The sequence below is a fragment of the Antedon mediterranea genome, chromosome 4 (genome assembly GCF_964355755.1).
Source record: "Antedon mediterranea chromosome 4, ecAntMedi1.1, whole genome shotgun sequence".
In the NCBI taxonomy this organism is placed as follows: Eukaryota; Metazoa; Echinodermata; class Crinoidea; order Comatulida; family Antedonidae; genus Antedon; species Antedon mediterranea.
In genome coordinates, this window is record NC_092673.1 from 801,792 (window position 1) to 817,704 (window position 15,913).

Consider the following 15,913-nt stretch of genomic DNA (forward strand, 5'->3'; position numbering starts at 1 on the left):
GAGTTTTAAGTTAATTAAGAAGTTTAATACTGAAAACACATACTTAAATTCAGAAAGATTCATATTCTATATCATAATATAATGTGACATGGTCAGAATTACATAATGTGTTCTCCGCATGTTACCTCAATACATATTTAAGTCAATATTTTGCATTTTTTTCTAAAAAAATCCTTAAACTATAGTACAGGGATTTTTTCAAAAAATGCCCAAATGTTGATCCTTTTATTTGTTGAAATAAATGGTTACTATACGTCTATAAGATAATGATAGCGCAATATATACGCATATATAGCAATATCATTGCATAATAACAGTATTTTAAAAAGTGCGTATTTTGGCCATTTTTCGAAAAAATCCCTGTACTATAGTACATGGATTTTTTAAAAAAATGGCCATATTTCGACCTTTTTATTTTTTGACATAAATGCTTACTATAAGTCTATAAGATGCTTATAACGCAATATATGCACATATATATCAATATTATTGCATAATAACAGTATTTTAAAAAGTGCGTATTTTGCCCTTTTTTTGAAAAAATCCCTGTACTATAGTACATGGATTTTTAAAAAAAATTGCCATATTTCGACCTTTTTATTTTTTGACATAAATGCTTACTATACGTCTATAAGATTCTTATAACGCAATATATGCACATATATAGCAATATTATTGCATAATAACAGTATTTTAAAAAGTGCGTATTTTGGCCTTTTTTCGAAAAAATCCCTGTACTATAGTACAGGGATTTTTTTTTAAAATGGCCATATTTCGACCTTTTTATTGTTTGAAATAAATGGTTACTATACGTCTATAAGATGCTTATAACGCAATATATGCACATATATAGCAATATTATTGCATAATAACAGTATTTTAATAAGTGCGTATTTTGGCCTTTTTTTGAAAAAATCCCTGTACTATAGTACAGGGATTTTTTTTTAAAATGTCCATATTTCGACCTTTTTATTGTTTGAAATAAATGGTTACTATACGTCTATAAGATGCTTATAACGCAATATATGCACATTGCATGATAACAGTATTTTAGAATCTTTCTTGGTATCTGCTCTTGGCTTATAAATAATTGCAATCATACATACAAAAAAATAATAATTAACACACACTATTTTATTCATATTAAATATAATTCATTTTGAAAACATTTGTATTTTATGAAACACAGGACAATGAAATCTAATAACCTGAATGTAAAATTTAAAGCAAAACATCATATATATACATCACCAACAATATGTAAGCAGAAATAGAAACTGTGTCCTTCTTCAGGAATGGAAACTGTACTGAAGAAAAACAAGCAAACAGAGGGATAACGTAAGGGGCAAAGGTCACTGGTTTAGACCTCCAAAGGGGCCTTCCAATAGTGGGTAGTTGCATTGGTGATGCTCTGGGCCACTTAAGCTCTGGTGCCTCTGGATTTAGCCAGTGAGCACTCATAGCTGTTACTGTATGCAACCTATTGTGCCGTGTGTGAATGTGATGATTATATTGATCAATTTACCTTGGCTTTTCCAACACTACACAAGTCCAGTTGATAAGGATTTATCATACCTCAAACATGGTAGTGATATTCCCAAATATGGTAGTGACGTTCCCAATGTAGTGATATTCCTAAATATGGTAGTGATATGTCATCATCTTGTCCATATATGGGCACAACACATTTTGTTGTCAAATACAGTTTGATAGTGTAGACAAGGTTTTACACATAACATGTGTATACATTTTGATTAAATTAAATTTAGATTTCAAAATTATGCATTTGTATTTGGTAAATTGACTGGCTCTGTTTCTGTCGTCCCAGATTACCAACAATCTCGACACCACCAAAAGCATTGCTGTTGACCTTTTACTGCTGGATGACCATCACGTTTGGTAGACCGTAACAGACGGCATTAAACCAGTGTCTACTTGTCACATCTTTCTCTGTGTATGCTTCATTCACATTCTCTTCATAAATTTGCTTACTCTCCAAAGTTTTTATTTCATTTTTTGATCTGTTCTTTGCAGAACCTGGTTTCTTATTGGTTTTACCATTCTTTGTTGATCCACGACCTACGGCGCTACTGTCATCTACTCCCTCTTCTTCATCTTCAATTTCTCCTTCAGGTCGCCAATTTGGGATAAACAGACGTCGGACAGTCTGGCCTGTTGTTCGTCCAATCTCCAATAGACCTATGAATTACAAAAACAATACAATGACTCTTGTATCCCAAAGTACTGGTGTGGATGAGAAGGATACATGCACGTTCCTCCTCGCATTGTTTGGAGTGGTGATTTGGTTCATCCAAGGTAGATAAAACACTTTTCACAGAGTTTGGCATGTGCAGAAAACACAAACGGTTTCCTTGGAACTTGTTAACACAAATGTTTTTATAAAAAAACAATATCTTTTATGGCAATCACTCTTTCTTAACTTTGCTACCATCATTTGCTTTTACATAATTTAATTTAATGGTTTTTGCATTCTTGTGAAGAGTGAGTTAAGCAGTATGATTTTGATTACAACAAAAATGTTTATTCACCTTTGGATAAAGTGTTGAAAGTGGAAGCATTGTCCTTGAGTGTACAGTGCCACTGGTTAGCAATCAAGCAGCCAATACCAGTCATACTCAACAGCATTGATGTCTCCACAGGTTTCTCATGCTTCAGATCATTATGGCTGAAAAAAATAAACAGAAAACAAAAACATAAAATAGGTACATGTTTGGTAAGAAAACATTGAAATGACATCATTCCACTAAGGTTTCTATGACCTTCATACTTTAATACAATTCTGTATAATAATAAAAATATCCTGGATTTATAAAGCGCTTAATGTTGAGAAACTAACTAAGTACATGTACATATTATTGTAAGGGCGTGTGGCGCAGTGTGTTGGACGTTGGACTACCGATCGTCAGACCTAGGTTCGAATCCAACTCTTGCCGCATTGCTTGTATCCGTAGGCAAGATACTTTACTTACGTTGCCTCTCTCCACCCAGGTGTATAAATGGGTACCCAGTTAGATCTAGACACAACTTTGCGCTGGTTACCGGCTGCATTATGGGAGTATGTTTCCATACGTGTTTGATCCCAAAAAATACTGGGGTAATAATGCTCGTAAAGCGCCTTTGAGCATGATTACTCATGAAAAGGGCGCTATATAAATGTGGTATTATTATTATTATTATTATTATCCGGCCATTTTTGGATCAAACACGTAGTAATCAGCATAAAGTTCTGAACCCACGATCTCATGATCACACGCCTTCAATAATGATAGATGAGTGAATATATCATTTTATTTTACAATTGAACAAGGAAGCAATGAAAAAAGAATTGATTTTATACTGTAAATTATCAGAAAGTTCCACATATTTATTTTTAAAATTATTTTTGAAATTAATTCTGAATGTTATCTAATGAATGATCAAAACACTTACGTTTTAATGACATCGATCTTGGATTGACGCAAGAAACTTTTATTGGTCTGGACAAGGTCCAATATTATGGCTAGTTTGCATTCTGAAAGAATAAAAACGCTAAAGGTTATTTTGAAATACTGCTGATAATTTAAAGGTGGGCTTTAGTGTGGTATCTCTTTTACCATAATTTCTTGGATTTATAAGGTATATTTGAGGAATGAGCTTTTCTGTGGTAACTCCAATGATTTATTTTAATTTTCAGGCAAATTACCAAGGACTATCAACAGATATACAGCACACAAAAAAACATACACACAGATGCTCTACAAACATAACATCTTTTGTCACGAGAGCCACACCAGTAATAGAATCAACGAATCTATAGGGGTCAGTAGTTGAGTGCTTAACTACCTAGCTACAGTATAACTCACTTTGACTGACGCAAGAAACTTTTACTGGTTTGGTCAATATTCTGACTAATCATGGGATAGGAGGGCTTATACCTATCAGTAAATATCTTTATAATTGTTATGAAATATTGCATCTTACCAGCCATATTGCTTGCTATCACTTTTGATGGATGTATGTAAGAAAACAATCTCTCCATTCCATAGAAGATAAAAGCAGAATTGTCTAACATATAGTTTTCCCACTCGCCAACACTAGAAGAGAAAAGTAAATACTTGTTTAAAACCAAAATAAAATGTACATTGAGTAGTGTATAGTGATCAACAACACAGATTAACAGAAAAAAGTGTTCTGTCACTTTATGTAACTCACCTTGGGATATGATCACTACCCATAATGCCTTGCCAACGTGCAGTAAACTGTGTTTGGTAATTGGTTAATATCTCGCTCATGACATTCATTGGTTTCTCAATCTCATTGTCGGTTTGTGAACAGTCACTATAAGGGTCAACAATGTCTAAAACTCTTTAAGGAAATACAACATAAAGAAGTGAGAAGTGACAAATCGATCTCAGGTTTTATATTCTTAATGGTGGAGATAGATTTTCAATATGCCCAATATCTTTACATTTTTAATTGTATAATAACGTTTTAAAATCTTGTATTGTTCCCACAAAAACATGACAAATAAAGATTAATAAAATCAGACTTTAAATAGATTATTTTGTGATTTTAATCAAGTTAATCACTTCCATAGGAAAAAAAAAACGGAAAAAATTAATGTTTTCACTTATAAATAAAATAAATGGTTAAATTCAACCAAAAACCCATTTGCTGGCAGCTAATTTCATTAGTTTTTGCTTTAAATTACAGTTTTTTAGGTAAATACATTTTCTTTTCGATCCAATTTTTGGTCAAAGTGGATAACTATTAAATGACATTAAATTGGCATATTAAAAAAAAAATGTTAAGAATTATTTTTTCAGGGGGACAATACATCTTTAAGTATTATTTTAAAGGATACATCTAAAAGCATGCGTGTCAACACCAGAGCAGTGTGGAGGTACTTGACGGTCGAGTGGAAGCTGTTAAAAAAGAATAATTATTATGAATCAATCATTGTGAAATAAAAGATGTTGATATACAGTTTTCAATAAAAATATGGAATGTAAAAGAATAACATATCTGTTGTTAAACTCTTATGGATAATGAATAGGTCCATGTACAGTTGTTCATTACAGTTATACTGTATGCATTGTTTATAGGTCCAGCATACACAATTAGCTCAGCAAGTCACTAGACAGGTGTATTACAGTATATCATACAATGATCAGATTAAATAACACATCACAGGGGAGGAGCATATTAATACATCTTATCAAATCAAGATGCTTACAATTTTAACAGCCCTGTTCTTAAATAGCACATCACAGAGGAGGAGCATATTAATACATCTTATTAAATCAAGATGCTTACAATTTTAACAGCCCTGTTCTTAAATAGCACATCACAGGGGAGGAGCATATTAATACATCTTATTAAATCAAGATGCTTACAATTTTAACAGCCCTGTTCTTATCTTTTGCTTGTTTTGCTTTTAGAGCCTCCTTTTTCTTCTTCTCATCTAATTGTTCCTCAACTTAAAAAAAAACAAAAGATAATTGATAATTCATTTTAGAAAACAGGCAAGTAAAAACCATTACACAGAGCGAAACAAATCGAACACCTAAGTTATAGGGTAGACTCCAGCTCTACAACGTAGAAGAAGAAGAATAAATGTTAATAAACAAACTGTCAGACAAATTAATTATAAATCATAATTTTTAAAATAAAACAAAAACTATTTACCCTCTGGTTCCTGGTGCCATCTGTTATAGAGCATCTGGAATGAGAAATCCCGAGAAAGAGAGAAGATGGAAGGCGATGCCAGAAGTGGTAGAGCCTCTAGAGGGAGTTCCATTAGCCATTTGTCCGCCAGGATAATAACATACTCTTCCTGATTAACTTGTCCAGCTGATGCTGCATTATCCAGAGCCCTGAATAGAGGAATAAGAGAGAATCAATTTTGCTGCAATATCTCATAATATGTTATTGTATTTGTACTGACTGTAATTTTGAAAGCATAGAGGAAATCTTGATGAAAAAAAACCAAGCTATTTGTATTTTTCGCCATAAAAAAAAAATGGAACATTTAATAATCTTTTCTTTGATGTCTTTAAAATATTGTCTGTTATCCTCTTCTGAATGGGAAAGAAGTGGGATATAATACTCTACCTAAAGGCAGGTTCCATGGCTGTTGTGATAGGAAGCAGGTATTCATGCATCTTTTGTACAAGTTCAGAAAATTCAGCCTCAAGCTGTTCCTCTTCTAAGTCATTTTCTCTTGAAAAATCCTAAAACATAAACAATAGGAACATTTCTTGCAATTAAACATTATAATTACAACATGGCAGTGTCCTTACAATTTGATATTTGGTAAAATATTTATAAAGAAATAATTTGCTATTATTTAATAAATATTCCAGACTATGTGAAAGCAGACTTTTATTGAGGTCCAAAACGTTCCAAATTCTTTTACCATTAAAAACACATTCGAAATAGTATAATTTTCAGAAAAACCAGACATAGGAGGTCGGTCGGCCGGTATTGGGGAGTATTAAGAACATCTAACATTCATAACTGAATAAATTGTCTGTTGATTAAAATATTTATTGTATTATGGTACAAACCTTAAAATCATTTTGTATATCTTCTGAGAGGTTCTCCATCATTTTGTTCCTCTGCACTTGTTGTGCTCTGCGATACTCAGCTTTCAACAAAGCCTGCATGACATTCACTTTGTGTTGTTTGAAGCGTTGTAAGAGGCTATCCAGAGCATCATTGTCAACCATTGTGCGTGTAACACATGCCTTAGACGTGCTGGCAGCTACTCCTTTTTGTTTGGTTTCTTTACCACCAGTTGGTTTTGGTTTATCAAGAAGAGTTCCATATAAAATTGACCTTAAACAACAAAATGTACATATTCAATCACATTGTTACTGTCTGGCTCAACCCATTTTAATATTGAGATATAATTGAATACAAATATTGATTGATTGATCGCTTTATTTCAGAATAAAAATTCCATATACAAACAATACAAAACGGACAATCACACTTAAAACAGGATTTTCTCCCATATAGTGAAGTAATTTGAATAGTTTTTAATTCATTGATATTCTCACTTACCTGTCTTCCGAGTGCTGGAGGACAAGAATGTTAAAATTTACTGGTAAATCTTTTAATAAATCCAAATGGTTAGGATTAATCTTCAACTGTTTCCAAGCCTAGATGGTTAAAAACAACAAAGTAATTAAAACTGCAGATATACTAAACTCTCTCAAAAACCAAAGGACCAACATTCTTTCTAGTATTAAAAAAACAGGGAGAGAAAAATGGAGAGAGAGGGAGTATATAGTAATATTAAACCGGTCAAGTAAAAATACTTTTCAAAATGTCAATGTTTGTAAAGGCTTCATATACCCAGTTGAATTTTTTCATTAATTTAAATTATTGCCACTTCTTGTCTATTTTAATTCATGTACAGTGCACTGAGAGCTTGCTTATAATTGCGCTATATAAGAATGAACTATTATTATATATTTACCTGTGAATTTTCCATTAAACTTTGATCAAGTGCTTTCATAAGGTTACCTCTGGATTGATTGCTGATGATGTTGTTTGACATCAAGTGCTTTCTTTGGTGAAGCAAAGCAGCTTGTTGACATCTACTTGGGTCTGGTTGACATCGCTCCAAAGCATCCATCATGACAGTTGAACATCGGCAACTCTAAAACAACAATGGTTTTTTATATTCTCTTTATTTTGAAAAATACTGACCAATTTACATCTCGTGGCCAAATAGCTAAATTGTCAAAAAATACATAAAAAGTGTAAGAATTAACAGCATTAAAAAGGGAAAAAACAATCAGGCAAAAAAATAAAAAACACATCAAAAGTAAAAAGAAAAAACAAGTAGATATAAGACATTCTTACGCCTAGTCTACTTTGCTACTGTTTGGCGAATTGATTGCATTAGGTAATTACCTGATAAAGAGCCAGATACAGTGATGATGTCAGAGGGTCATACTGGCCACAACATTCAACCATCTCTAATGAGGCATTTGCTGCAAGATCCTACAAAGAAAAAAAAACAGTTTTTACTTTCCTAAATATTCTATGAAAGAGAAAAATGCCATTGATTGTATTTACTGAAAAGATGTGAAATATGTGCAGTGCGATTTAGTTTCCAAATTTGGACAATTTCATGGTATCCCTATTTTAATGTTTCTTTTACTCATTTAATTTCCATACATTTTCTTATTTATTTAATGTATTCTTTTCAAGGGTACTTACAATAAGCTGTTCTTTCAAAGCTAGCTGGACACACTGACCGAATGCCTCCGAAGCCTGGGTAAGATATATCAAAGAAGTGTCCTGATCAGCCTGGAAAAACAAATATTAAAATGTTGAATATTCTCTGGTATCCCATAATTATATAAAGGAACAAGGGTTCTTTATATCTATTTCATATCACCAAGCAAATCTCTGGAGTTTACACACACTGGAGCATCAGCACGTGTGTTGTGTAGGTAAACTCTGGAGTTTACACACACTGGAGCATCAGCACGTGTGTTGTGTAGGTAAACTCTGGAGTTTACACACACTGGAGCATCAGCACGTGTGTTGTGTAGGTAAACTCTGGAGTTTACACACACTGGAGCATCAGCATGTGTGTTGTGTAGGTAAACTCTGAAGTTTACACACACTGGAGCATCAGCACGTGTGTTGTGTAGGTAAACTCTGAAGTTTACACACACTGGAGCATCAGCACGTGTGTTGTGTAGGTAAACTCTGAAGTTTACACACACTGGAGCATCAGCACGTGTGTTGTGTAGGTAAACTCTGAAGTTTACACACACTGGAGCATCAGCACGTGTGTTGTGTAGGTAAACTCTGAAGTTTACACACACTGGAGCATCAGCACGTGTGTTGTGTAGGTAAACTCTGAAGTTTTGCTAGACAATGTACCTGTGCATGCTTTGCTAATTTTGCCAGTTTTACAGCCTCTTTTACAGATGTTGTGCCCTCTATCTGACCTTCTGTTGATTCTGTGTCAACTTCTTCTTCTGCTTTTGCCACCGATGCTGTTTCACTGGCACCAAATCCCTGTTGATATATCAATTGGTAAATACCTCATTAATTAAAATTCTTAAATTTCACTACACTTTCACAGTATATTAAGTGAAAAAAAAAATTAATAATTTACGGTAGTAGTACCCTATTAAAAGATAGCTTCATAATAAAACATAGTTTTTTATGAATAGGGATGTCCACTTTATAGGGGTGTTGCAAAGAAGGGGTTCTTCTGTAAAGGAAATAACAATTTGAAGCAAATGAGTTTTTACCATAAGTTGTAAATCCCACAAGTTGGCCGAATCTGGTGAATTGTGAACGGCCATGATGCGTAAACATCGACCAATGTTGTACAGAGTCTAAAATAAAACAAATAGTATAATATTATATCTTGTAATTATTATCTCTTATTATTTTATAAAAGTAGATTGTTAACACAAATAAATTATTGTGGTAAACGGAATATAAACCATCGACAAAAATGAATATATATAACAGTATATAATAGTAAACAAACTGACCTTTGCCCTCAATTCCTGAATTGGCCCAGCAAGACTATGGGCTGCTGTCAATTCTATCAAGATCTTTGAGGAAAGCTCACTAAAAAAAAAAAAAATTGAATAATCTCTATGGTATTACAAAAATCTAAACACCTGTATTTTTTAAAATAATATAAAATATTGTTACAGATGGTTTAAATATATTTTCATATTATATTTACCTTGTCAGGGTCTGCCATTTCATCTCTGTGTCAGTCAATGTTGGGGACTCTGCAATGTAAGTCTCCACAAGCTGAAAATTAAGAATACATACATCAGACTTTTTAAAACTAAAACATTGTTATTACTTAAATATACATTCAGAAAACCTATCTGATAATCCAAAGGTGCCTTTGTGTTATATATATATACATGTACATCCAAGTATACAATCTTTTCTTTTCCAAGATGTAAAAAACCCAACTCCTTCAGGTTCCTCCAGGTTTATAATTAGAATATTAACAATAAAACAGAGTAAAAAAATATACTTACTTTTATAACAGACGGCTTACGTGCTTCAGTTATTTTATGCTTTCGTTCTTCATTAGAATGGATTACAAAAATATCGATAAGCAACTCTGCCAGAGTGTTCTTGATAGCGCACGCTTGTCTCTGAATCGGCAACACAACACCACCAATCTAGAAATAAAGCCAAGATTACATTTAAAAAAAGATGCAGACATCATGTAAAATTTTATTGTGCTGTCATGTTCCACTCATTGGGTCTACTTTGATCTGCTGATTCAAACTTTATATAATCTCAATTCATCCTCACCGGGAAAAATCATTTTCTAAAGCTCTGTCTACACTATTACACTTAATGTGACAAACTTGATGTGCCCACATGTATATGATCACTGCCATATTTGGGCATATTACACTTTTTTGTTTAAACTACTGTATTTTGATACTGTAACATTCGTTTCATTGCTTTTAAAACAATAATGTACGCATGGCATACCTGTTGTATTGCAGTCATACCAAGCACATCTTCCAATCTCTCATTGGTCAATCGCACAGCCTTTTCTAAAAGTTCATATGCTTGTAATAGATAACTGTGCTGTAGATCAGTATTGTCGCTATCACACACAAACAACCTATATAAAAGAATCATACAATTATGATGAGGTACATCAGGGCTGTAGCCATAAGTACCGTATGGTTGGTAAGGTTTCAACTTGACCACCGATCCACTGTAGCCAGCACAGGGGATTGTCCCCCTTTTTTTGCAACCACCACCCGTCCTTTTGATTTATGCATTGATGAGATGAATAAAGAGATTGATTGATTGTGATTGACTTTCACTGCTTTCTGCTTTCCGTGGCTATGGCACTACAATGCTACAGTGGTTGTTAGCAAGTGATTCAAGTACATGCAAAGTAACAGATCAAATGATTCTATATACTGCATGCACAGAAAACTATACACAGTAAAATCTGTTGATTACCTTAGTACATTAGCATGTTGCTGCAAGACTTTTATTGCCTCATTCATCTGTCCAGTTTCAAACAGTAAGGTGAAACTCTGTTCAAATTTCTATTCGAACAAAAAAAAAAGTTAAAATTACACAGTTTTGAAATGATTAAGCTTGGTTCTCACTAGGGATGCAATATATGGACACAAGCGCTAACAAAAATGATTTGACCAATCACACACGATGGATTGTTCAAAATTGTTGTGCTGCATGCAAATGGGAAACAAGCTTTAATAAAGAATATTCCACTCTTGGTTAATCATGTTTTATATTCTGATAATTAACATGCTTTATATACCTGGCAGGCTGTTTGGAGCTCTCTATGTGCTTTGGGGTCCATGGTGTTCTTGCTCTCAGACAAAACATGGTCGACTTGTACAGAAGCAAACCTTGTAATAAAAAATACAGACCATTAGGAAAAAAGTTTTTTTTCAGTTTCAGTCTTTAATGACATCATCCCTCACCATTGTGAATTTCATCCCTCGTCCATTTTGGTTCCATCCCATACTTCTTAGAAAACATACACATTTTTGCTGTACTCATAGCCCATAGCAAATGAAAATTGGTAGATTTAGGTACTGTAGATATATCTCTATTCTTAGTAGACCATTTCAGATCACCTAAAGTACTAAGGATTTTAACTCAACTAAATCGGTTATTGAGTTGAGTTGACCAATTCGACACAATTATCACCACAAGGAAACCAATGATAGACTTACTTTGCTAGTAGTTTTCCTTTAATACAGACAAGCTTGCTGGCTTTGTTTGGCCTCTGTAGGATAAGATCTTCATACACAGCAAGGGCTTTTAGTAACAGTGCTCTGGATTTATTGAATCTTTTAAGATCTTCATCGTCTCCTAATATGGAATCCACCATCAGCAAACAATTCTCCAACCAAAACATTTCATCTCCGTTCAGTTTCTGCAAAGAGTATAAAACAGAAATTTATGTCAAATTTGACCATCTTTCAAATCTATATATACCTTATGAAAATGTGTGGAAATCTAATAGATTATTAACATGTGAGACACCAACAGTGTAATTAATTACTTTTACATCAGTGTTGGTTTTTAGCTGGTAACCACAATTGATTCTAGATAATTTGAGGGTTTAAACAATAGATTACATTGTAACATCAGTGGAGAAGAATATTCATAGATTTTGGATCTATGCATTTTATGGTTCTATTTCATACATGCATTACAAGCATTTCTTCAATACCTGAATGCATGACATGTAAATAATAGAGGAGCAAACCTGAGCTTCTTGAAGAAGACCAATAACCTGAGCATAGTTTGCTTGATGGTAAGCCAGCTGAGCTAATATCTGCAAGATGTCTGCTGTGGTGTCATCGTCATTAAAAGCAGAAGATGCAAGGTAAGCCTCTTTTAAAAGGTGACCAGCTGCCTCATAATAACTCTATTGATATAAGAAATAAAACATATTGAGATTAGCAAAGAATTCCACCATCATTCTATTAAAAATATTAAACATTTATCAAAAATAATATAACCCTAAATAGTGTATTTAGCTGGACAGGCGGATTGCTGCATATTGATACAATGACTGCAACAGACACAGTCCACCTGTAAATAAACAGTAAGTTATTATAAATTTGTAAGGAAATATAATAGCAGAAGGGTATGTATAAACTGCTTTTCCTAAAATTGAAGATCTCAAATAGAAAAGCTGATTGTTACATATTATTACAATGACTGCCAGAGACACAGTCCACCTCACAGAGTATTTTGCAAATAAATAAAAGGCGTTTCAAAGGAAATATTGCCAATATATTGACTGGTTGTTACCTGCTTAAGTAATATTGCAGCTTGTTCTGTCCACATTCCTCGCAACGTTGCTGCACTCAGGTGTTTGCCAAGGCCTTCAATTGGTGCTTTAATGTCTGTCTGTTTTAACAAACCAGTAATCATAGTTTTTAAAAAAGTTTTTCTCACTACCTCCTATGGTATCTTACATTATTACTTGTGGATACATGTTACATTCCAAGACAAAGTATTGGTATTAGCAGACTAACATGCTTAAAGCTCTGTCTACACTATCAAACTAGTTTGACAAAAAGAGTGTGATTGTGCCCAAATACGGTAGCGATATGCTTAAATATGGTAGTGATATGACATCATGTCCATATATGGCCACATCACATTTTGTTGTCATGTAAATGTTGATAGTGTAGACAGAGCTTTAATCTTGGAAAACAAAAAAGTACAGTACAGTTACAATCTATTACTATCAAAAAGAAATGACAGTGTAGCCATAGTCCTTCTAGACCACCATCTATTGTGACAGAAATTGAACATTCTTTCTCTTCACTGTCACAAGTATCTTCTGTATTGTGCTATAAATATAAGTAAGTGATCACAAGATGTACATTTATTTGCAAATACCTTTTGATCAAGAATGAATTGTTTAGAGGTTGTCTTCTTGGGTGAGTTATCCCCAGCAGTCAGTACTCGTTTGGACTCCTTCACTCTGGTTTGTTCCTTCTTCACCTGACGCTGCTTGTCTTGCCAGGAAGATATTGCTTCTCTTGAGCTAAACAGAAATTAAATTAATGTTTATTGATTAAAAAAGAAATTCTTCATTAAAAATAATTAGCAAAGATAGGGATATTTTTTTTTACATTTTTCATAAATGACAAAAAGCTTTTTTGAAAATTTAAAGTGTATATGTTGGTATCTTTACTTATTCAAAACATATAAAATGCAATTATTTAATACAGCAGAGATGAAACTACTAATAGTAGACTAAATTTAAAATTTCTTTGTGTCACAAAAAGCATTGACATACTTAGCCTGGTCCATGATATTAATTCCAATGGGAGAAACCGATTCCTCATGGAATGTAGCTGCTGCTGTCAGGTTTAACTCAAGGCAGATATCTAAGGCTCTGAAATAACAATTAAATGGTTGGTTATCATTTATTAATTCATAAAGTACAGTTTCAGTGACCAGTCGTTGCTTACAATACTATTTCAAGTTCATTCAACATTTATTTAGAAACACTAAATAAAAGCAGCATACATTTACAATAACTTAAATGGTAACATTAAAGAACAATACAACAAGAACAATAAGAACAATAGAGAGGTTTCGCAATCTTACGAATACGATAACGAAAACGGATACGTCACGCACACATATTCGTTTTCGTAAGCCATAAAAAAATCTGTTTCACATGGCAACGAAATATTGAGGGGCGTCCAAAATATGACTGCGGTAAATTTGAGCGAAGCGCAGGTACGTGTTGCTTGGTGCTTGGCTGCCTAGGCCTAGCGTAACATCAAAGCGAGTGAGGACTTTAAAAACTGCTATTTATCAAAACTGACTTGGCATTTTAGTAAATTACTTTCAATAAATCTATAATTATATTATAATCATGAATCATTCCCGATTCAAATGCAAAATGTGCAAAATAGATCAAAAACTATACTCGTTTTGTAGTTACGAATATGACTGGTGATATTCGTCAACACGAATACGCTTTACGAATATGAAATGGGGATCAGCTCAAAAGTTTCACAAATGTATGACGTATCCGTTTTCGTTATCGTATTCGTAAGGTTGCGAAACCTCCCTAATAAAAACAATAAATAAGAACTGTTTCTGGTATTGGCTGTAGGTTGTATAATACTTTGCTTTTCAAATTAAATTTCTTTTTTTTATGCTGAATATAATAATGCTTGTGAAGTGATAATAATTATATCATATATATTTGACAATAAATGCTAATTTGGTTGAATTCCTTTTATGAAATGAAACAAAAACTCAACCCAAGAGCTTGAATTTATCAAAATTCACAACATTTTCACTTTGAAAATGGATATAATGAGAGAGGCGGTCAGAGATCTTTAACCTTGTTTTTCTTGAAAAAAAATAATTTAAGTATTGATAACTTACCGAAGACGATAATTGGTTCCTTTAATCTGTGACAGGGCTATATCCCGAGCAATCACCTCACCAAATATAAGAGCTTGAAAGGTCAAGTGTCCATAACTAAGGTCACAAAGCTCAGTAACTAATTGGTCGATATAATACAATGTTAGCATCTAAATACAAACAAGATTGGCATTAGACTCTTTAAATAAACATACACCATTACATTATTAATAAATTGTCTGTTTTTTATGTGAATGTTTAACTTTGAACAAACGAAAATAATTTTGAAACATATATTTTGCTGTGTTTGACCATGATTAAATGAATTACAATTAATGAACTACACTAAGAACAATTTTTTTGTTACATGAAATCAACAACCGGTTAGGGAAGCACAAGCTTAAAAGAATTTTTATTACAAAATAAATTTAAAGAACTCACTGGTTTTAGGATTGTATCACTGTTGATTCCCTCTCCAGTTTTGTCATATTTGAATGCTTCTCGGATCTAATAAAAAAAAAAATTTACAGTACAAGTAGAAAGTGTATAATGTTAATTAAAAAAATAAGAATTGGCCATTGTAAGACCACTAGAAAAATAATTTGGCCTACTGGTACTTTGTTTTCATCCTACATTCTTGTGAATGTTTATTATCGCAAGCCATGCTACTGTTCACAAACTGTATCATCATCAGGTTTGAACATTAACCTAATATAAACAACAAACATTTTGTTACATAATTAGCCTTATGAATATTCATTACCTCTTCTGGTAAATCATACATGGCCCATTCTTGTACATTAGTAGGTATGTAATCAATTGGTCCCTTTTTCTTTGGCTTCTCCTTCAGTGTTTCTTGATCTTTCACTTTTCCTTTTTTACCCTTGGGTGATAGGCTCTTATGGCCAACTTGCTCTGTTGAGGTAACTTTTACAGTCTCTTTGGGCACTTGACCCGCTGAAGTGACCGCCACCTAAAGAATAGAAAA

The 15,913-nt window shown here is 33.1% G+C and overlaps 1 protein-coding gene across 1 annotated transcript in view; it reads right to left on the reverse strand.

Annotated features, from left to right (window-relative positions):
- Nucleotides 1-1,023: 1,023 nt before the first annotated feature.
- The window catches only part of LOC140046087 (cilia- and flagella-associated protein 46-like), a 58,575-nt gene continuing 43,685 nt past the window's right edge, over nt 1,024-15,913 (reverse strand). The window contains exons 9-38 of the mRNA XM_072090605.1: nt 15,689-15,898; nt 15,367-15,432; nt 14,947-15,095; nt 13,838-13,936; nt 13,435-13,582; nt 12,838-12,936; nt 12,287-12,448; nt 11,748-11,950; nt 11,327-11,417; nt 11,002-11,090; nt 10,516-10,651; nt 10,047-10,193; nt 9,737-9,807; nt 9,537-9,615; nt 9,288-9,374; nt 8,911-9,048; nt 8,236-8,325; nt 7,927-8,016; nt 7,487-7,669; nt 7,069-7,166; nt 6,570-6,840; nt 6,115-6,233; nt 5,689-5,876; nt 5,397-5,479; nt 4,865-4,925; nt 4,213-4,357; nt 3,982-4,094; nt 3,451-3,532; nt 2,550-2,686; nt 1,024-2,199 (exon numbers count right to left, since the gene is read on the reverse strand). Coding sequence (XP_071946706.1) covers nt 1,874-2,199; nt 2,550-2,686; nt 3,451-3,532; nt 3,982-4,094; nt 4,213-4,357; nt 4,865-4,925; nt 5,397-5,479; nt 5,689-5,876; nt 6,115-6,233; nt 6,570-6,840; nt 7,069-7,166; nt 7,487-7,669; nt 7,927-8,016; nt 8,236-8,325; nt 8,911-9,048; nt 9,288-9,374; nt 9,537-9,615; nt 9,737-9,807; nt 10,047-10,193; nt 10,516-10,651; nt 11,002-11,090; nt 11,327-11,417; nt 11,748-11,950; nt 12,287-12,448; nt 12,838-12,936; nt 13,435-13,582; nt 13,838-13,936; nt 14,947-15,095; nt 15,367-15,432; nt 15,689-15,898 — 3,960 coding nt within the window. The 3' untranslated portion in view covers nt 1,024-1,873. The remainder of the gene's footprint in view (nt 2,200-2,549; nt 2,687-3,450; nt 3,533-3,981; nt 4,095-4,212; nt 4,358-4,864; nt 4,926-5,396; nt 5,480-5,688; nt 5,877-6,114; nt 6,234-6,569; nt 6,841-7,068; nt 7,167-7,486; nt 7,670-7,926; nt 8,017-8,235; nt 8,326-8,910; nt 9,049-9,287; nt 9,375-9,536; nt 9,616-9,736; nt 9,808-10,046; nt 10,194-10,515; nt 10,652-11,001; nt 11,091-11,326; nt 11,418-11,747; nt 11,951-12,286; nt 12,449-12,837; nt 12,937-13,434; nt 13,583-13,837; nt 13,937-14,946; nt 15,096-15,366; nt 15,433-15,688; nt 15,899-15,913) is intronic.